The 23306-nt window shown below is 38.3% G+C and overlaps 1 protein-coding gene across 3 annotated transcripts in view; it reads right to left on the reverse strand.

Annotated features, from left to right (window-relative positions):
* LOC117296812 (cyclin-dependent kinase 8-like) overlaps positions 1–23306 on the reverse strand; it is a 31558-nt gene that overhangs the window by 3346 nt on the left and 4906 nt on the right. For 2 of the 3 annotated variants that reach the window (XM_033779876.1, XM_033779875.1), the window contains exons 5-12: positions 22655–22712; positions 21356–21487; positions 20799–20942; positions 19248–19317; positions 19066–19138; positions 17972–18069; positions 2831–2915; positions 1494–1565 (exon numbers count right to left, since the gene is read on the reverse strand). In XM_033779876.1, the coding sequence (XP_033635767.1) occupies positions 1494–1565; positions 2831–2915; positions 17972–18069; positions 19066–19138; positions 19248–19317; positions 20799–20942; positions 21356–21487; positions 22655–22712 (732 nt within the window). The remainder of the gene's footprint in view (positions 1–1493; positions 1566–2830; positions 2916–17971; positions 18070–19065; positions 19139–19247; positions 19318–20798; positions 20943–21355; positions 21488–22654; positions 22713–23306) is intronic. The other variant, XM_033779877.1, reaches the window with a different exon arrangement.

Genomic DNA, 23306 nt, shown 5'->3' on the forward strand with positions numbered 1-23306 from the left:
ACTGCAATTTACCTTTGAGGCAGTAGATCTATAAACTTATACAGACATGCAACTTTCTCTAATTGCCAAAAAACAAAAAAAGGAAATGGTCGATCACATTTAACTTTTGTACAGTGTTTTTCAGTTTTCTATGGCACTGTTTTGAAAAATAAGAGGAAAGCAGCTGATCAGCTGAAAAGTTGCATGCCTGCTTATAGATATTAGTTTTGTTTTTTTAAACTAATGGAGAAAATAATAACAATAATAATAAAACAAAACCTAATTTATAAATGTTTCAATGACTTTAGAAGACCAATGGCACAACTTCCCTTTGGCAGAGCAAATTGACAAGAAGAGGAAAATTGGTGGTCGAATTGCAACTATTTTAAATATAAATGCAGGAACCAGCAGAAGGCCAGCTAGTCTAGAAGAATAGTAAAAAAGTTGTATTATTGGATGAACAAGTTTATGTGATGCGAATAAGCTAAATGAGTCACTGTTGGAAATATCAGAATTGAGAAACAAGCCAACATGGGTAAAATTGTAAAAAAAAAAATTACAAATTGTAAATTTAAGTTCCACAACTTTATTCCTGATAAACGACATCAAAAAGGGCTCCAAAATAGCATTGAATGAAAATGTGGTGATGTGTGTTCAACAAACAACTCAAATTTCAATTCCTTTTTCTCAGTTTCATTCTCACACATCTCTTGGTGTTTCTACTTTCACAATTTTGATCCAAAGGGGATATCAGCATGGGATTTTAACACTTCATCATTTAAAGGATTTGGGTACTTTTTCAAATGTCCATAGATTTACATTGAACTTGCAGGGTTTGAAGATAATGATAGTGGAAAGCTTCCCTTCAAATATTACTTACTGAGGAGCTGTAGTTTTTGAGAAATGAGCAAAACAATGTCATGAAAATACGTTTGTAAATGATTAAAATAATTTTTGTCTCATGAGATGAAAATTATTTTCATGACATTGTTTTACTCATTTCCCCAAAATCTACAGCATCTCAGCACGTAATATTTTCAGGGAAGCTTTCTACTATCATTATCTTGATACTGTGTGAATTTAGTGTAAATCTGTGGACATTGTGTTTTTTGTCCTACAAAAGTTACATAGACCCTTTAAAGCATCATGGTAGACTATTCTCTTTTCAAATGTATCAAAGTATAAAAGAAAATGTGGGACAACAAAAGACTAGTTATGCTTGATCGCATCACATTATATCAAAGTTTGCCCATATCATGAAGGTGTTCATTGTTATGCTTGATTGCATCACATTATATCAAAGTTTGCCCATATTATGAAGGTGTTCATTGTTTATTTCTTTCAATTTTTCCTCTTAATTTAGACAATTATTTTGAATGTGTACATTAAGTCCTTATATATTCTGAAAAAGTGAAAATTACTGCTGAAAAAAAAATGACTGCCAATTTGTTTAGTGTTTTTTTTTTTTCTACAAATAAAACTAAAAGCAAAAAAATGCTGATAATGCCACCTACACTGTGCCCGTGACTGGCTTGATGCGCCATGCGCATTCGTTGGTGAGCCTGTAAATGAGTACCGGATCCCGACTTTAATGACGCAGCGATGGTTGACAGCAGCAACAGCAATAGGATGACACCAGCATACAACAGCCACACACACATGCATGCACAACATGCAGTCAGCATAAAAGGGTTGTGAAGTTCAGCAGAGGTCATAGTGCCAAGGTCGAAGGTCAAGCAGGTCATAGTGCCAAGGTCGAAGGTCAAGCAGGATGTTGCATACAGCATGGACAAACAAATTTTTTTAGCACACACACACACGCAACAAAAGGAAAAGCGGGAGAAAACCAAAAGAAAATCAGGCGGGGGGAAAGCCAAAAATAAAAACAGCAAAGTGTAAGAATGAAATTCAAAGTAAAACCACAGTTTTTCTACGCTACAAATTCTTTATAGGAAAGGCTACCACACTTGCATTAGACTGAGACAGGCTCTATAGTCTAATTCCCCAAGATGTTGTTTTAGCTGTGTAATTACAGTAAAAACTCTTTCATATAATATAGAGCGCCACCAAGAGTTTGTCCCCGAGAGGCCATCAATATTCTCAGTGCAAAGTTGGCATTCTTTGTCTAACTCACATTAGTCAAGTACATGTAGGAACCGTCTATTTAATTTGAAATGTTGAGTTTTCCATTCAACAAGAACATTCAAATAAGTAACTTGATGATGACATTTTTTCCCAAGGCCTTTTAATGCCTTTTGTGTAATCTCCTCCCTTGATGAAGCAAACATAATTTGTTACTAAACATTATTTAAAGGACATGTACATGCACTGACTTTTCCACAACCAAATTCACACCCCCCCCCCCAAAAAAAAATAATAATCTATTCGTCTTTTTTTCTCAGTCAACGGTTATCAACAATCATATAATTTCATTCATGTCATTAAACTGGACTTCATAATTGGGTCTTTGTAGCCTGAAAGTTCACTTTTGGTCAGTTAGAGCCTATTTACATAGTAGCAAAACTCAGTATCAAAATGAAATTCTTGAAGGAAATCTTGCTCAGCGAAGTTTATATAAAATAAAATAATTAAAAAAATAGGAGAATGCAAGGTGGCATTATTTCTGATACAAAATCATGGCACAGCAACTGAAATACATGGCATGCACATGCATCATACAAAACACCAACCATCTATTTGTGCTGTTAATTGTACATTATCCATTGAGAGACCCTTTCAACTCTATTGAGTACTGAAGTAATAGTTAACTCTTTCAGTGCCCCTTTTTTTGCATTTTGAAACTAAAATGTGAGTGACCTCTGACCTGCCCTAGGTGGCCTACGTGACTTACCTTACTGGTGTCTGACTTGTCTTCATTGTCGTCGTCTGTAAGGAACTCACGTTTAGGGTAAGGAATGAGCTTGCCATCAAATACACTGCAAATGCAAGGAAATTACAACAAATACAAACACTGTTAAAAAAACGTTCATCTACATACTATGGAGCTTATCTTGCTTAAAAGGCACTGGACACTAACTACTGGTAATTGCTCTAAGTGATTGTTATCAAAAAAAATTACTACTTCGTAAAAAGCAATGGAGAGCTGTTCATACATGTAGTAGTATAAAACAATGTGAGAAACGCATCCCTCTGGAGATAACGTAGTTTTCGAGAAAGAAGTCATTTTAAAATCACAAATATTTTAACTTGATTTCAAGACCTCAGAATTCGCCTTTCGAGCATTATTATCCATTATTATCTCGCAACGTTGATGACCAATTGAGTTCAAATTTTCACAGGTTTGTTATTTTGTGCATATGCTGAGATACACCAAGTGAGAAGACTGGTCTTTGTCAATTACCGAAGGTGTCCAGTGTCTGTAAGTTGCTTCAAAATAGCACAAACAAACATATGTACATTCTTGGAAGCAATTAATCAAAAACGAACAATACATGTTTTCGCTCCAAGTATCGCAGCTAATTTTAATGTCAAGTAATTAATTAAAGGTTAAAATTCAGACATAACAAACAAAAAAGCCTTTAAAGACTTTTCCTGGAATGAAACGCTCAAACTAACAAATGTCTGCAATTTGTATTGTCAGTATCATCACAAAGGAAAAGAAAAGAAATTATGGCTCAGGAACAATTCATGAGCATTTGGAATAAATGACCCCTCTGCGCTATTCAATAGCTTCACTAATAGCTTGTAATTATACTTAGTCGCAAATTGCTCAAGAGGAAATTAAAAAATTAGGTAGGTGGTAAAAGAGTACTTGCCTTTTCAATTATTATTATTATTATTACTATTATTATTTTTTTTAGATGATCTTCCCATCAAGGGAACTCGGCAAACTCCCACAAGGGGATATTAACACCACTCTGGCAACAGCCAATCTCTCCAAGATGATGAATATTCCCTCCAAAGAGCTAATTGCGCATTACTCTTGCTTTGAATACAAATGCAAATTACATGTTTCACCTAAAAATGTATCCATTAATTACTTAGAGGGATACTGAACTACATGATACGATGCTAGACTATAACTGCGGACTTGCTGTTTCGACTTCAGACGGTTTTGAAATACCTACTGGTTGAGTGTAGCCACACACATCATTTAAAAGTTAAGGGAGCTCACCCCAAGATGTTGCACACTAAAGCCGATGAAAAATAGCAATTCAGACACTGGTAGAGTTTTCTACGATTGACTTTCCTGATAACTGGTGTATTGGTCTTGAAAAAGACTTAACATAAAAACGTTTGTACTTGTTCAGACGGTTTTGAAATACCTATATCTTCTGGTTGAGTGGTAGACACACACATCATTTAAAAGTTAACGGAGCTCACTTCAAGAAAAAGCACACTGAGATCGATAAATGTTAGCAGTTCAGACACTGGAAGAGATTTCTGTGATTGACTTTTCTGATTGGTCTTGAAAAAAACTTTTAAAAAAAGTTTGTACTTGTTCATTGTATTTGAAATCTGAACTCCTGCTTTAACCGGAAAGAATTTGGTCGTCATCGCAAAAGGAAATCCAAGAAACAGTACGGAGCACTAATAGCGCTTAAGAACAGAGCGCTTTACAGGAGACGAGACACAAAAAAACAAACTGTAGGATTGGGTGCGGAACAGAAATGTCTTCAGGAGACGTTTGAATACAGGCATCAAAATCGCTTCTCTCAGACAAGCAGGAAGCTTATCCACAGATGCGGGGCAGCCATGGCGAATGAGCTAAAGCCTACATTCCTTCTACTGTTCTAGTTCTGGGAACAGAAAGCCAAGTCTGATCAGCTGATGAGCAGAGTCGTTGGAAATAAAATAAGCATCTCATATTGATACTCATCTATTGCTTCTCTCTTCACTGTGATTTACTGAGGAATTCCTGAGTTCAGTTCTTAGACATCTTGGATATATACTGTACATTTGGTAGATGCAGGCGATTTTCCTCACTGACACCACGGGAGGAAACCGTTCAGATTCGCCAGAACTTACTTCCAAAACCTCGGGAGTGTTCACGGATTGTACAAGACGCATTCGGGTTTGAATTCACGATGCTCTGAATATTGATTTCTTTTTCATCGTCATTGGCAACTAAGAAACCACCATTTTGTACAAATCTGATTTTCAGTTGAGTTCCTGACTCAAGGATAAACACCAACCATAAAGTTCATGTAAACCGTAGGAAAATCTCCTTTGTGACACCATGGATGGAAACGGATCAAGTTTTTTAGGAAATTATTGGAAACCGGATAATTGTCAAGATACACTCTGCATTGTTATAACTGCGCTATTTTTCATATTAGTAGCAGTGGTTCTGGTTTTGAATTCAGTATGCCTCGTGGTTTTACATAAAGTCAGAGAAATCCAAGAAACCACCAAGATGTTTTTGATGTCCCTCACACTTTCTGACCTCTGCGGTGGGATTTTCTTTGGAATTCCTAATTTGCGTTATTTCATGTTCTATCCAAGTGTTGACGGTCCGTTCTGTAAGATCATGCCATTTCTAGCAATAACGTTAATCACAATAAATGTCCTATCAATGGTTTTGTTGACAATTGATCGATTCTTAGCCATTACCTACACACTGCATTATCCGAGGCTGATAACACTTAAAAGGTCAAAGGTCATGATCACACTGATTTGGAGCTTGACCATCATGCTATACTCTAGCTGGTGTTTTATTTTATACATACATGTAGGTACCCAAAGTGATCGGAGCGAGTTCTTTGAGCATGTACTTCTTTGTCTATCGCTTTACCCATCTCTGTTGTATATAATTGCTGCAATTCTTGGAGTTTCACTTGGAACAATCCTAACACTTTATGCGTACATTCTGAAAGTTGCTCGACGTCAGGCACGACTCATCGCTGCTCAGAATATCCTCGGTAACATTGAAGGGAGACAGAATGTTCCAGGGCCAATCAGTACAAAGTCTGCAACCACTTTCATCATTATAACAGGCGCTGCTTGCCTCTGCTGGATGCCTGCATTTATCGTTTTATCAACATCATTATACAAATATCAAGCACCGCCTAAAAATGTTTATTTAATTGCTATGTTTCTATTAAGCTGCAGCAGTTGGTTGAATTGCATCATCTACTACTGGAGGAACAGGGAGTTTAGGCAAACGCTGCACAACTTTAAATTATCATGCTGTTACTGACTTCGGTATACAGTTCGACACTGAACCTATCGTGCATTTCAACGTGCTTGGCTACTACTGTAACTGTTATCTTTTGTTCACAACATAGTTTTGTTACGAAAGAAAAGTGTTACGACATTTTGATGGAGGAAATTTTTTGTTGAAATTTTAATGTTAACAAAAATTTTTTAATATTTGATTTAGTTTGAATGCGGTAATGTCATTGCATTTCAGGTGATGCAACGGTTATCTTTTGTGTAGCTCAGGAGATATGTACAGCACAAAATGTGCAATATTTGAAAAAATATTTTAATATCTGATTTTGTTTGAATGTGGTAATGTCATTGCAAACAAACTGTGAAGCTATATTGTGCTTTATGTCATTTAATCAATGGGTTTTGTTTAAAGACACAATGCAATTAACAGACTTTGAGACAACAAAGTAATAATTTTTTTCAAAACTTTTTTTTTGACATAAAGATGAACCTAAGCTGAAGTGAAAAATGTGAAAAAATTAAAAAATTTAAAAAGCATGATTAAAGGGTTATGCTTCTGTGACATCACTATGACATAATATTGTGATTTATTTCAAAGGGTAGATGTCAAGGAAGATTTAATCCACTATAACGATCTTTAAATTCCTTTTTATTTTGCCACAGTAACCTATTATAATGCTTTATAACTTTTTAAAGAAATTTCACTGCAAATCCTGATTTCGACCTGACTTTTTCAGTCAGCCTCGCCATTAATCCTTTGTTGTTGTTGTTGTTATTGTTGTTGTTGTTTTGTTTTTTCTTTCTTCTTTCTTTGTATTGTTCTTGTACAGCACTTTGATCTTTGGTTAAGGCACTATATAAATACCTTTATTATTATTATTATTATAAGTAAAAGTCAAATTTGGTACACAATTTTGACACAATTGTTGTTGATGACGATGCTCATCAGATAATTATGATTTTTTGACGTAATATATTTGACTTATAGTGCAATTCAATCTGTGATTATGTAATCGTGATGACAGATGACAGAGTATCAATGCAATCTACAGGTTTATATCTATTAGTATTAATATCTAACAAATTTCATTGTTTTTTTAAAATAATTTAAGTAATTTTCAGTGTAATAGAAGGTGTTTTGATCGCTAGCCTGATCACCCACAAATTATAACAAAATATTACAAAAAAAAAACAATTTTTTTTGGTTTCAAAATATCTAGACTCAACATGCTCAATGACTTCATCACCGTACTAATGATTGCAATTAATAAAGTCACGTGCATCAAACTGGCTCCTTCATGACTACAACTGTGTGTACTCAACCAGAAAATTGCTGACACCACACTCTCAATAATGATATAATATAATCCAACAATGAATCACTACAGAGTCTGACACCACTGTGATCATTATAACAGACACTCATTCATCATGGTATCCTCCAGTATACAATTGTTGCACGCTGTGACTGGGGTCCATGGCGTTTTGTACACCCGAGGGGGAAAATGGCACCCGAGGCGAAGCCGAGGGTGCCATTTCCCCACGAGGGTACAAAACCCATGGACCCCAGTCACAGCGTGCAACAATTGTTTTGTTATACCTTTGTTTAATTGTTATTCCTCTTCTCGAAGACTTTATGTTGTTATCTTCAATCATTATTACGACGGACTATTCATTGTTTAATAAGCAGACGAAACAATTCCCTCGAACCCGCGGTTGTTTCATACAGAGCGCTGGAAAGCGACCAACGCTGGGAACGATCAAGGTGATGTACACTGGTGTACATCACTTTTCATGTTACCCGGCCAGTCGAGCCATGTAACATGCGGGTTTTTTGCGCGTCATGTGATTGGTTCTCGACCAATCAAACTTCGCAGTTTGTTACCGAAGTATAACAATAATAGATGATGCAAGTCAACCAAAAGACCATATCGAACAACCCCTTTGTTGCTATGAAAGTCGCCATCTTGTAGGGCAGGCCGTATGCGCGTCTAAATGCGTACATTAATGAAGAACGCAGCATTCTCGGTTTGATTTCTATGGCACACGTACGCACACGCTCATACACACGCACACCCTTACAGACGGCAATTTGTAGGGCAGGTATTTGAATAGGGACGCCATATTCGATACGGTCTACAGTTGCTGCCAAGTAGAGTAACAGCAATTTAATAAAAAAATACATTTTTAGGTGGTGTTGTAAACAAAATATGAATGCTTATGTAAAATTATGAATGCTAATGATTAGCATTCATAATTTTTTATTTCAGCTGTGGGTTGAATTGCATCATCTACTATTGGAGGAACATGGAGTTTAAGCAAGCACAACTTCAAACCATCATGCTGTCATTGGTTTTTCCAAGATTAGCTGAAACTAAACCAATCGTGCACTTCAAAGTGCTTTGTATCTACAATATATTGGAGCCCACTGTTACGGAACTATATTGTGTTTCGTTACAACAGAATTTCGCCCAAACAAAAAAGGGAGATTTAGGATATTTGAATTGAGCTTCTGATGACAGGAAATGGAACAGAAATTGACGGGATGGGTTAAGTTAAAAAAAACATTCTTGTACAGAATTTTCAATTTTAATAAATTTTGCAGCACAATAAAATCACAAACAAATCTAATACATTTGTTTATGATATGGTGCAGTTTCCAATAAAATGACAAAGATTTATGTTGATATTTATCTGTTAAAGATGGTGGACCAGAAATTATTGATAAGTGGATGGAAAAAGTGTTTATTTGGATTTATAATTGATTGAGGTTTGTGTCAGCAGAACTGTGACACACATTCTGTTTAATTTTTGGGGTTGAACAAAGAATTGACTAGAGTGGGATTCGGACCAACGACCTCCGGATTAACGTGCTGGCGCTGTACCAACTGAGCTATCTAGCCCTATGTTGGCGGTGTCCCTATTTTGTCAACATCTTTGTTTGGGGGTGCCAGTCAGAAGCCATACAACCGTTAACTGCCGTGTAGCCAGGGATCACACTCAAATACATTCTGTTTTATTTAAAACCTTTCTCAATTGAGAAGGCCTTTTGGAACAGGTTGTGACAAAAATATTGGATCTTTCATTGATGTGGATTTCATTAAAGGGACACGTTGCCTTGGATCGGGCGAGTTAGCCTATGAAAAGTATTTGAAACAGTTTGATAAGAAATGCATTGTGTGTATGGTTAGAAAGATGTCTTAAAGTAGAAAGTATCATCCACACAAATTTGCCTTGAAATTGCGTGGTTTTCCTTTTTTTTTCTTTTTTTCTTAGCTCCCACGAACAGGCTAGTCCTGGAGAGAGCACAATACAAATTTATTAAATTATTATTATCATTTTTGAGAAAGGGGTTGATTATGGCCTGCTTGAAAAAAAAGTTGTATTTGTTTTGCTTGTGGGTACTTATATTAGACATTGTTGACTGCATTTCTAGATTTGTTTTGACCAATTTCAGCACAAAATAAATTGTATGTAACCAAAAGCTTAACTCGTTTTGACAACAATTTACACTTGTATAACTGACAGCATTTTCTACTTGACAATCACTATCACTATTGCGCTGCGATTAAAGGCAGTGGACACTATTGGTAATTACTCCAAGTAATCATAAGCATAAACCCTTTCTTGGTGACCAGTAATGGGGAGAGGTTGATGGTATAAAACATTGTGAGAAACAGCTCCCTCTGAAGTGCCATATTTTTTTGAGGAAGAAGTAATTTTCCACGAATTTGATTTTGAGACCTCAGATTTCGAACTTGAGGTCTCGAAATAGACCATCTAAACGCACACAACTTCGTGTGACAAGGGTGTTTTTTTCTTTCATTATTATCTCGCAACTTCGATGACCGATTGAGCTCAAATTTTCACCTAGGTTAGTTATTTCTTGCATATGTTGAGATACACCAACTGTGAAGGCTAGTCTTTGACAATTACCAATAGTGTCCACTGCCTTTAAATTTACTATGCCTGGCTAGTAAATTTGCTGACTTGCCGTTTGGGGGCATACTACATAATTTAAAAGTTAAACAAACATTACCGAATTGGTTTTGGCTGACAAAACATTTGCTGGCAGTGTAAGCACTTTATGTAATCAACCATTCATGTACATAGCGACGTCTAGCCGGACTCACAGCAAACATTGTTGAAGTTATTACTAAAAGTATCAATAGCACAGAGGTAAAAGACACGGCCAAAAAAGACATGATTGATGTAATGTAAACAAAATAAGGATAGAATACAAATCCTAAAGTGATCAACTTCCTGACTTCCCGTCCGACCGGACAATTATTTTTAGCACTGCACTGTGGTCATCTTAAGGTTACGTGACTAGAAAACCGCAGAATTAATTTTTTTTACAAAAACCCATTTTCGCTGATTGCACTTTCTACTCGATAGTAAATGACACTGTGGCACTTCTTAAATGATTGGCTAGACTTTATTCAAGTCCCGTTCTTGTGTGAGAGGTCCCTTAGCATATCGCGCCAACAAGCCATAATTAAGCAGTGCGCAGTAGCTACATGTATTGTGGTGCCGAGAAAGGGAGTGCAGGGTCGTCAAGTCCCTATCCCCTGCGCGGTTTGACGGAATGCAGAGCATCACAACAAAATAGTTTTCTGGCGATGGCACAGGATTGAGACTTGAGTCAAGTCTAATAATTGGCAAGCAAATTTTTGTTGACTTGAGATGGTTGGGCAAACACAGGTCGAGTGTTGAAGACACACACACACATCACTTATAGGTTAGGGGAGCTCACTTCAAGATGTTTCATACAAAAGGCCATGAGATGTTAGTGATTCGGACATCTCAAGAGTTTACTGCGTTTGATTTCCCTGGTGCAATGGACTTGACAAAGACTTTTCCAGACTATATTTGTGCCACTCCAGTTGTTTGCTGTGCATGGATTCTAGTTATTGCTCTTATTGGTAAAGATCAGTTCATCATGAAAATCCAAGAAGTAAATAAAATAAGCTGCTCATATAATGTATAAAAGATTTGAGGCATTGCATAGTTAGGTACCAATAAATATTGGGTCTACACTAACACCATGTGTCATGTGTGTGTGTCTACTTGCCAGGTAGATTTTGTTCTTTAGAAAACTGTCTTGCTATACTACTACTGCGGAGTACATTTTCAGACTTTCGGGAGACGTCTCAGCTCTGAAAAGAACTGTCCTGCTTTTTCACTTCTATGTGGGCTGGAGGTAGAAAATCAGCTCATAACGATACTCATCTATTGTTGCTCTCTACACCTGGATTTAGTTAGGAATTCCCGAGTTCAGTTCTTAGACATCTTGGATATAGACGCACAAGGCCTGAAAGGACAAGAGCACCAAGGCATTTTCTCCTTGGTAAAGGGCACCCTATGAGGAAATTGTACATTTCTACTGGAGCATTTCAAGGGCACCAAGGCAATGACCAGGGTGCATGGAAGCATCACATTCTTTACTTCCGAGAAGTAGCAGGCCTGGATGCAAGATATTTTCCTTTGTAAAAAAAATGAAAACCGTGCAGATTCGCCAGAATTTACTTCCAACAACTCAGGAGAGGAGTGTGTCACGGATTGTACGAGGCGCAATCAGCATGTTTAGCATTGAACTGCTGTTTCTGACTGTGATTCTATACATCTTAGCAAGCTTCATGTGTTTTTTTTGCTCATCAGCGGCACCCAAAGAACTACCAATCTTGCCCAAAGAATTCTGTGGAGTTCTAAGAAAGTGATTTAGGACAATCTCCTTTGTCACCATGGATGAAAACGGATCAAATTCATCACAATTGACTCGAAACAAAGAAAGAGGAATCTCTGTTTGTCAAGATGCATTGTGCGTTTTTACATTTGTGCTGTTTTTTACAACGATAGCTCTGATTGTGGTTCTGAATTCAGTATGTCTTGTGGTTTTACGTAAAGTCAGAGGAATCCCAGAAACCACCAAGCTGTTTATGATGTCCCTTACACTCTCTGACCTCTGCACGGGAACTTTCTACGGAATTCCTATTCTGTATTATTCCATGTCTACTTCATGGATAATCAGCGCAGCTTACTGCACGATCTTGCCCTTTATAATCATAACATTGGTCACAATAAATGCATCATCAATGGTTATGCTGACAATTGATCGATTCTTAGCCATTACCTACTCACTGCATTATCCGAGGCTGATGACACTTAAAAGGTCAAAGGTCACGGTCACACTGGTATGGACGTTGACCTTTAGTAATATACTCTGCCAGTTTCTATATTTTAGATCGTACCCAACACAAAGAGATGTCAAACGAACAGGTATTTCTTTGTGGGACACTATCAAATCGTATGCTGTTTTTATTTATTGCAATTACTGGAGTTTCACTTGGAACAATCCTGACACTTTATGCGTACATTCTGAAAGTTGCTCGACGTCAGGCACGACTCATCGCCGCTCAGAATACCATCGGTAACATTGAAGGGAGACAGAATATTCCAGGGCCGATCAGTACAAAGTCTGCTACCACTGTCATCATTATAACAGGCACTGCTTGCCTCTGCTGGATTCCTTTAATTATCACGGCATCATTATTACTAGGAAACATCACAGGACCGACGGGTATTTATTTAATTGCCAATACTCTATTCAGCAGCAACTGTTGGTTGAATTGCATCATCTACTACTGGAGGAACAGGGAGTTTAGGCAAACGCTGCACAACTTTAGATCATCATGCTGTCATTGACTTTAAGAAGATATCCGACACTTAATAGCTAAAGTTTTTTGTGAAAAAAAGTGGCACTATTATGTGTTTCGTTGATAATTTGTGAGATAATATTGGAAGAAAAAACAACCTTGTCACATGAACATTTCAGGACCTCCAAATCTATTTCTGAGGTCTCCAAATCGAATTCAAATATTTTAAAGAAAAATTACTTCTTTTTCGAAAACTACTTTACTTCAGAGGGAGCCGTTTCTCACAATGTTTTATATAATGTAAATCAACAGCTCTCAATTGCTTGTTACCTAGTAAGTTTTTATGCTAACAATTATTGTGAGTAATTACTACGGTACGACATGGTGTCAAGTGCTTTTAACAATGTTCTGCTATAAAGCAAAAACAAGCAGGATAATCACATTTTGTGATTTGACTTGGTATTTTAGCTGGTAATCTTATTCTTGCAAGCATATTATATCCAAGTATTTTTGTGTACTGTCAAAAAAATACTGTCAAAACTTCTCTTTTTAATGTTTATTTTTTCATTGAATTGTTGTTTAATGTCTTTTAAACACAAATCAGCTATTGGGCTGCGATGTTTGAACCCAATCAAAACAGGTTATTCACTCTCTCTGTTTCAAACACCAGAGCTTGAGTCCAGTGTGCTCATAACCCTAAGCCACGACATGCCACCTGCGTGTTTTTTACAAAGCACAACTTCAGCTTTTACATCCAGAAGTGGACTTTATTAAGTACATACTAAATTGACGTTTCTTTTCAACAAGAGACCCATTTTTTTCCCCGACTGTGCTTTTTACCGAGTTAAACAAAAATCAAAGGCACACCTATTAAATTAACTATTGTTAGCTTGACTGACTTGAGATGGTTCCAGAATATCTAGGTTGAGTACGAAAACGTATCACTTATTGGTTAAGAGTGCTCACTTCAAGGCGTTGCACACTGAGACCGAAAGATGTTATCATTTCAGACGTCTCAAGGGTTGTCAACGATTTATTTTCCTGATAAGTGGTGCGATGGACTTGACACAAATTGTCCGGACTATTAATTGTACCGCTGCAGTCGTTCACTCTACTTAGATTCTTATCTGAATGGTAAAGATTAAACCATCACTGCACAAGGGACGTCCAAGAAACGAATGAAATAAACTGCTCATAATGTATATGAGATTGAGACGTTACATGGCGAGGTATAAACAAATATTTGGTTTGAGGTAACACCATGTGTGTGTCTACTTGCCAGGTAGATTTTGTTCTTGAGAAGACTGTCTTGCTATACAACTACTGCGTACAATTTCGGACTTTCGGGAGACTTCTCAGTTCTGAAAAGAATCGTCCTGCTTTTTAACTTCTAGCTGGGTGGAAAGAAAAAATCGGCTCATAATGATACTCATCTATTGCTGCTCTCGACACCGGGATTTCCTGAGGAATTCCTGAGTTCAGTTCTAAGTCATCTGGGACATAGATGCAGGAGATTCTCATCATTGACATGATGAAACGAAAACCATTTAGATTGGCCAGAATCTACTTCCAACCACAAGGACTGTTCACATGAAGTCTAGATTCATTAAAGCCTTTCTGCATTGTTAGCTCTGACCTACTGCTTCTAAGAGTCACCCTGACTGTCGTACTAAACTCTGTGAGCCTTGAGTGTTTTGGAATTGTCAGTGGCTCAAACAAAACTTCAGAGTTCCTGATTTCAAAGTTCCTGAAAAACACCTTGAATTTAATACTTGTAGAGGAGTCTCCTTTGTGACACAGAGAATTTGTTCACAAATTGTCAGACGCATTCTCAGAGCTCCTGATTCACGACTGAAAAACACCTTGAATTTAATACTTGTTTGTGACATCATGGATGCGAACGGATCAAACCAGTCCCTTTTAGCATCGTACACAGAGAGTTTGTTCACAAATTGTCAGATGCATTCTCAGAGCTCCTGATTCACGACTGAAAAACACCTTGAATTGAATACTTGTAGAGGAGTCTCCTTCAGAACATCATGGATGGGAACGGATCAAACCAGTCACTTTTAGCATCGTACACAGAGAGTTTGTTCACAAATTGTCAAGATGCATTCTCAGAGCTCCTGATTCACGACTGAAAAACACCTTGAATTGAATACTTGTAGAGGAGTCTCCTTTGCGACATCATGGATGCGAACGGATCAAACCAGTCCCTTTTAGCATCGTACACAGAGAGTTTGTTCACAAATTGTCAAAACGCATTCTCAGAGCTCATGATTCACGAATGAAAAACACCTTGAATTGAATACTTGTAGAGGAGTCTCCTTTGTGACATCATGGATTGGAACGGATCAAACCAGTCCCTTTTAGCATCGGACACAGTGAGTTTGTTCACAAATTGTCAAGACGCACTCTGCATTTTTATAGCTGCGCTTTATTTTGTAACGATAGCACTGATTCTGGTTTTGAATTCAGTATGTCTTGTGGTTTTACGTCTTGTCACAGGAATCCAAGAAACCACCAAGATGTTTATGATGTCTCTCACACTTTCTGATCTCTGTATAGGGATTTTCTGTGGCATTCCCAGCCTGTATTATTTCATATCCACTTCAATGGCAATCAGTGGTGCTTTCTGTGAAATAATTGTGGCGTATTTACTACTAACATTAATCACAATAAACGCAGTTTCAATGGCGTTGTTGACAATTGATCGATTCTTAGCCATAACCTACACACTGCATTATCCGAGGCTGATGACACTTAAAAGGTCAAAGGTCATTATCCTACTGGTATGGACGCTGATCATAACATTATATTCTGCCTTGTTTTGCCTTTCAAGCAAACAGTCTGAAGATACGAAACAGTTTCAATGTCTGAGGCATCATAATATTCGGAACATATTCATTTCAATTTCTGGAGTTTCACTTGGAACAATCCTGACACTTTATGCGTACATTCTGAAAGTTGCTCGACGTCAGGCACGACTCATCGCCGCTCAGAATACCATCGGTAACATTGAAGGGAGACAGAATGTTCCAGGGCCGATCAGTACAAAGTCTGCTACCACTGTCATCATTATAACAGGCACTGCTTGCCTCTGCTGGATTCCTTTTACAATCTTGGCGTCAATTTCATCAAACGATCTCATGATGCCCTTTAGTATAAAAATAATTGCTCTAACTCTGTATTGCACTAAAAGTTGGTTGAATTGCATCATCTACTACTGGAGGAACAGGGAGTTCAAGCAAGCACTGCACTACTTCAGATCATCATGCTGTCACTGACTAAGACAATCCGTCACCAAACCTATCATGCTGAAGGTCAATTTTTAAAGGCAACTTATGGGCAAACCACCAATATATTGCAACAAGGATGATCACATACACCAAGAAAACAGACCACATCACACCAGTGCTAGCCGGCTTGCACTGGCTCCCCATCCAACAAAGAAATACATATAAACTGTGCCTCATTATGTTCAAGATCTTACAAGGTGGTGCCCCAGCATATTTAAGTGATCTTGTGCAGATATATATCCCAGGACATCGTGGCTTACGATCTACAAAACACAAACTCTTTTTAAATGAAATTCAGCAAAGTTCAGGACTTGACATTTTCGTTCAAGCAGGTCTTTTTAAAAAAACACACACACAATTGTGTTTTTTTTTCTTTCATTTTTTAGTTAAAGATGGTGGATCAGAAGTCTTTATGAAGGTAGTTGGAAAGAAAGTGTGTACTTGGTAGTAGCCTCTCACTCAATTCATTATTGTAAGTGAATAATTGGAAATACAATTGGTTTCCAATCATATTTACAACACAATGGCTTAGCAAACATCGTTGACGTAGTTTATTGATTTAGTTCAAGATGTATCACAGAGAACTAGTATTGTTTGTACAAAAATTACCCCATTTATTCCTGATTGTGCTTTTTTTTACTTAACAATTACTGCTACGGTGGTGCTGTTATTAAATTACCTTTGCATGGCTGGAAATTTACTGAGTTGCCGTATTGACTTAAAATGGTTCAAGCATATTTGATTTGTTGAGTGTAGTAGAAAGACACATCATTTATAAATTAAAGGGGCTCACTTTAATGCTACACACTGACAGAGACTGACATAGTGGTACAGATGTAGATATTATTGAAGGTAGTGGACACTATTGGTAATTTCTCAAAATAATTGTAGCATAAAAACTTACTTGGTAACAAGCAGCCGAGAGCTGTTGATGCTATAAAACATTGTGAGAAACGGCTCTCTCTGAAGTAATGTAGTTTTCGATAAGGAAGTACATTTCCACGAATTTGATTTCGAGACCACAGAATTAGATTTTGAAATCAAGCATCTGAAAGCACACAACTTGTGTGACAAGGGTGTTTTTTTGGTTTCATTATTCACGCACAACTTTGCTGACCAATTGAGTTCAAATTTTCACAGGTTTGTTATTTTATTCACATGTTGAGATACATGTACACCAAGTGAGAAGACTGGTCTTTGACAATTACCAAAGGTGTCCACTGCCTTTAAATTAGAAACATCTGACAACTTTTCTAGGATGTATTATTTACATGGTCATTTCATATAAAAGACATGACACTTCAGTTTTGATCATTTGTTAAGATATTTTGTCACAAGAGACTACAGTGTGTGTAGATGTTTGAACTCAACTTTCTTGAGACATTTATCATGGAATGGCCATTAAAGGCACTGGACACTATTGGTAGTTACTCAAAATAATTGTATGCATAACAACTTACTTGGTAACAACCAATGGAGAGCTGTTGATAGTATAAATCATTGTCAGAAACGGCTCCCTCTGAAGTAACGTAGTTTTGGAGAAAGAAGTAATTTTTCACTAAAATATTTGAATTGTGATTTCGAGACCTCAGAATTCGATTTTGAAGTCCCCAAATCAAGCATATGAAAGCAGACAATTTTGAGTGACAAGGGTGTTTTTTCAGATTCCATTGTAATCTTGCAACTTTGAGGACCAATTGAGTTCAAATTTCCACAGGTTTGTTATTTTGTGCATATGTTGAGATACACCAAGTGAGAAGACTGATCTTTGACAATTACCAAAGGTGTCCAGTGTCTTTTAGGCGCTATACAAAGAACAGTGTGCATGACAAAGGAAGGGAAACAAAGCACAAGACAGTGAGCGGTCAAGACATAGAATTGAAATTCTGAAAATGTACTCACTCTGACGTGGGCATTGGTTCTTCTGTAAAATAGGAATCTTCCATGGACTGCTTGGCCGTCATACGCTTTGTAGGGTCCATGGTTAGCAGCTTTGATAGCTAAGGAATCAATGTTGAGTAATAGGATTAATTATATATGGGTTCAGGAACCAGACGCTGATCTTATTCACCGGACATGCATGGGTCCAATTTCATAGAGCTGCTAAGCACAACAATTTGCTTAGCGTGAAATTTCTTCCTTGATAAAAACAGGATTACCAACAAAATATCCATTTGTTGCATATTGCTTGTTACTGGTATAATTTAGCTGTTGCTTGCTTATAAATCCTGAAAATCACGTACAAATTTGGTTGGTAATAATTTAGAGTTAAACAAAACCAATATGAAATGGGTTGGGTTTGTAGAAAAGTACCAACGCTCTTCCAAATCAGCCATCTAGCTCTAATGTTGGGGGGGGGGGGGTCCAACCTCTGGTAATCAGTTGAGCCAATTAATTTGTGCGAAATGGGCGTGGCTTACAGTGGATTTATATCGCACTACTATTATAAACAGGGCCCAATTTCATAAAGCTGATGAGCAGAAAATACTGCTGAGCAAAAAATTAGTGGGGCACCAGGCCGATAATGCGAACTTAATCTTAATTTGGCTGGTAACCTGCTTCTGCTAAGCAATACTATTCTGTGCTTGGCATGTTTTGGTACTAACATGCTTTATGAAAATTGGCCCTAGATAGACCAGCCCTTTTAAAATAATAATAGAAATATATACTCATACCGCGCATAATACTACATTTCTAAGCGTTATGGTGGTGGTGTCCTTGAAGACTATTGACCCCTTGCACGAGCGTCACAGGCGGCGACTACTTCCACGCTCACCATGTTGGTGGGCAAGTTAGGTTTACGTGTATTAACGCCGCTTCGCCTAAAATGTGCACTTCACTGCATAAAGCACAGCATAGAGTTATATATGAAAACAGACAGTGAAATCGCCACCCAGTATGGCGCATTCAAGATTTTTCTGATGATGACGTCAGGTGAAATGGGTCAATAGTAAAACCAGGGCACAGCACCAACATACATAGATTGTGTAACTTACCAACTGAAATGCTCTTGTTTCTGGCTTGATCTTGTGCTTTTCCATGTATTTGATGAGGCAAGAGCTTGTATAACTAGAAATAAATGACAGAATATGATGAGTTTAATGATCAATAAACAACTCGGCGTGTCAGAGCCGAATCGTAATTTCTCCTAAAATAATTTTGTTTATAAAACACTTACTTGGATCTTCTGAAGTCTTTGACGAGGGTGGAGTATTCGGGCATCTTCTTGATATCCTCCCAATCTTTCTCTGAAGGTGCGAGAAAAGTAAAACCAAGAAGATGAAGTAATAATAATAACAAGTTCTCATGAAGCGCATAAATGTGAATTCACAATAACGGTCTCAATGCGCTTTACAATACACTGTAGTGCCCTGCAGCCGATTTCACGAAACGCTAGGATTGATCCTACATATCTCGAGTTAGGACGAGTAACTCGTCCTAACTTAGGATAAATCTTAAGGTCTGCCTGCTACAATGCAGGGTTAGGACTAAGTCCTAAGATTGATCTTAAGTTAGGAAGAGTTTGGTGAAATCGACGGCTGGTCATTGAGGCAATAACATTCCTTTAATCTTTCTCAGCTCCCTGGGGAGTATACATTGTACAACCTGGGCAACCATAGCGCTCCAAAGGCTTTTTTCATAAACAATACCAACCTCTACCCTAACAGGTATCCACTTTTACCCCAAGGTGAAGACTAAGCAACTACATGTATAGTAAAGTATCTTGCTCAAGGACACAAGTGTCAGGACCAGGACCCAACCCCACAACCCGATGACTTAAAGGCAGTGGACACTATTGGTAATTGCTCAAAATAATTATTAGCATAAAACCTTTCTTGGTGACGAGTAATTGGCAGAGGTTGATGGTATCAAACATTGTGAGAAACGGCTCCCTCTGAAGTGCCATAGTTTTCGAGAAAGAAGTAATTTTTCACGAATTTGATTTCGAGACCTCAGATTTAGAACTTGAGGTCTCGAAATCAACCATCTAAACGCACACAACTTCGTGTGACAAGGGTGTTTTTTTCTTTCATTTTTATCTCGCAAGTTCGATGACCGATTGAGCTCAAATTTTCACAGGTTTGTTATTTTATGCATATGTTGAGATACACCAACTGTGAAGGCTAGTCTTTGACAATTACCAATAGTGTCCACTGCCTTTAACCGTCGGAACTTGAATTTGATAAAAAAAGTAAAGCTAAAAACCCTAGGAATAACCCTAGGAATAATGACCGGCCCTTTCACACGTGGATCGCTTCACCCCTGATATACCCGAGACAACGGGCATACATGTACCTCTGGGAGTAGCCACGCCTGCTCTAGAGCACTAGGGGTAAGCGGTGGAGCCCCTGAGTAATCTTGAAACAGGCACCTGAAACACTGTGGAATAGGGATCCAGGTGGGGACTGTGCGAAAGTGCGCCAGGGTAACTACAGGGTAAAAACCCTCCTGGGGCCTCTCCCGGGCTGTAGTCCAGGAAGATAAGAGATACAGGCAACCCCCCGAGATTCTGTGGTACATGTAGCTGTGTAAGCAAAAAATGCCTAGTAACGTGGTGTCTGCAAGCTCACAAGCAAGAATTCCCCTCTCACCTGAGAAGCATGCTTGACGCAAGCGCAGAATTCCCTGCTTCCGCAAGTGCCGATTCTTTGCTTGCGGTAAACGAGCCATGAAATTGGGGCCTGTAATTATATGTAATAAATGATTGTGTACAACCGTCACAACTTACCCAAAGGGAAACCCATGACGTTGAAGATTCTATCCAACTGGTCATGATGGTACGGGTTACTGGTTTTAATGTCCTCTTGACGACAGTGAAAGATCGGTTCAGAGGTAAGAAGTTCAGCAAAGATGCATCCTATGGCCCATATATCTAATGACACAAGAAAGCAGAAAGAAAAACTTGTCAAAGGGTGTGCACAACGTAGGTACTACGCCTGGGCAACTAGTAATTGGATTTGAAAGGACTGAAATTCACAAAGAGCTAAAGACAATATTCATAAATACCTCAGACAGTTTCGCTATTCCTATTGCTGGAGAGTGCCTCACGTGGGTGTGTATAAATCTTTGTTTGTGACCAGTAACAAGTGTTGAAACATGGGCGTGACACATGAGCTTGCACCTGTTCTTATAAGACAGTTTCTTCATTCCTATTGGTCGAGAGCAAGGGCTAAAACAGCCACATCAAGCAATACGCGCGACGCGACAGCATTCCCTTATCACCAAGACTTGCTTAGCACTGATGTTGTAACACCAGTTTGTTACTAAGATTTCAAAAAATCTCACCTATTGCTTTTGTGTAGTGTCTCGCCCCAAGTAGGAGCTCCGGAGCGCGATACCAGAAAGTTACGACCACCGGGTCCAGATCGGCGAGTGGCTTAAGTGGAGAGTTGAATAATCTGGCAAAACCCATATCAGCTGTAATTAAACCAAAAAAATACCGAAATAGTGATAAGAGGTTTGGGTACTTTTTCTAGGGCACACAACACACAATGTAATGGTAAATAGGCTAAAATAATTTTCGTCTCCCGAGACAATTTTTCTTTTTCAAGACATTATTTTACTCATTTCTCAAAAACTACAGCACCTCAGCAAGTAATATTTTAAGGGAAGCTTTCTACCACCGTTTTATTCAAACCATGCAAGTTTAATGTAAATCTGTGGACATTGTGTTTTGTGTTTCAAAAAGCACCCAATTTTCTTTTTTTTAAATGTCATGCAAGTTCACCTCATACAAGGCTATAAGTCACTCTTGGTAAGGAGCTGCAAGGAGCTGAAGGTATGACTTCATATATGTCTTAAAACAGTCTAGACAAGTTGGCCCCAAAACAAGGCTAAATTAAGCAACTCTTGGCAAGGGGCTACAAGATGGAAACATTTTAGATGGAAAAGACTCAGGAAAGCTGAAGGTAGGATTTGATAATAATAATAATTTGGGAGGCTAATCATCCTTACTCGCAGCTAAGAGCTGAATTACGTGTTCGAGAGGCAGACATGCAAGGGCGCCTTTGGCTGCCAGCCACATCAACCCATTATGACCACGGAGCACAGCCAAAGGGGAAAACCGGATGGTCTGGAAAACCCTCGTGGCACAGCAGAGAACCAACGCACAACTCAACTCAGATGACCCTGGCCAGGAATCAAACCGGGGTCCCCTTGGTGAGAGGTGAGCGCTTTACGCACAAGCCAACCATGCAACCCAGGCAGGGAGTTCCAAAGAGATGCAGTACATGTAGGTGGAATGAAGCTGTTGGAATGGCTCTTTGTTCTACACCCCAGCAAAGCAAGAATATGTGGATGAGGACAAGCAGAAAGCCTGGTTTCACGCTCAAACATTTTTGCAGAGGAGAAACCAGGTTGCACATATCCCATGAAGATATCTTACTAAGGCTAGCTACAGTTCCAAGAATACCCAGGGCGTTACCCCTTACCCCTACTCCAGCGCAGGGGTGCCTATTCCCCCGCGGTATGCCCATTTGCCGGGGTAGATCAGGGATAAAAGGGTGAAAGGAGTGGACGTCATCTCTGGTGTTGCCCCCAGGGTCTGAAAATGGATTGTGGTGTGAACAAGGCTACATTGCTCACCAATTTTTACTCTGCCTCTCTCTTGACCCTCCCCCATGACAAGAATGTTTGCTGGTTTCTGTGGGAAAAAATAAGAAGTTAATCAATAATAACATTAAATACAGTTATGAAGTAAAAAAAGACTCATACACAAAGAGAACGTGGCCCAATTTCATGGCTCTGCTTACCAAGAGCAAAGAATCTGTGCCTACGGAAGCAGAGAATTCTGTGCTTACCTTGAAATGTGCCGCTGTCTCTTTATGCCGAACAATGATTTAAAAAAACTTACAATTTGATCTGGAACTAAGAACGAAAGATTTTTGTGTTTTTATTTCAAAGGAGCTGTGTACAATTAGTGCCTGCTGGAAGTCCAGGCTGTGTGGTTTCTTTGTAAACATGTGAAATTGTAATGTAAAGCCCAGTTCATACTTCCTGCGACTGCAAATGTGAAGGCTTTTTTTGCAGTGAATGTTTTGCAGGAGTTACTAATTATTCGTTGTAAATTTGTGACGTCAAAAGTCGTATCGCATTTGCATTTGCAGGAAGCTCATAATGAACCAGGCTTGACAACGATTTTCAAATACCGTCACAAGTTAAAAAATCATCATCTTTGATGACAAAGGAAAAACTGTCTCTGGACGAGGGTTGTGCGTGGTGCTTAAATGATATGCAT

The sequence above is a fragment of the Asterias rubens genome, chromosome 11 (assembly GCF_902459465.1).
Source record: "Asterias rubens chromosome 11, eAstRub1.3, whole genome shotgun sequence".
Lineage (NCBI taxonomy): Eukaryota > Metazoa > Echinodermata > Asteroidea > Forcipulatida > Asteriidae > Asterias > Asterias rubens.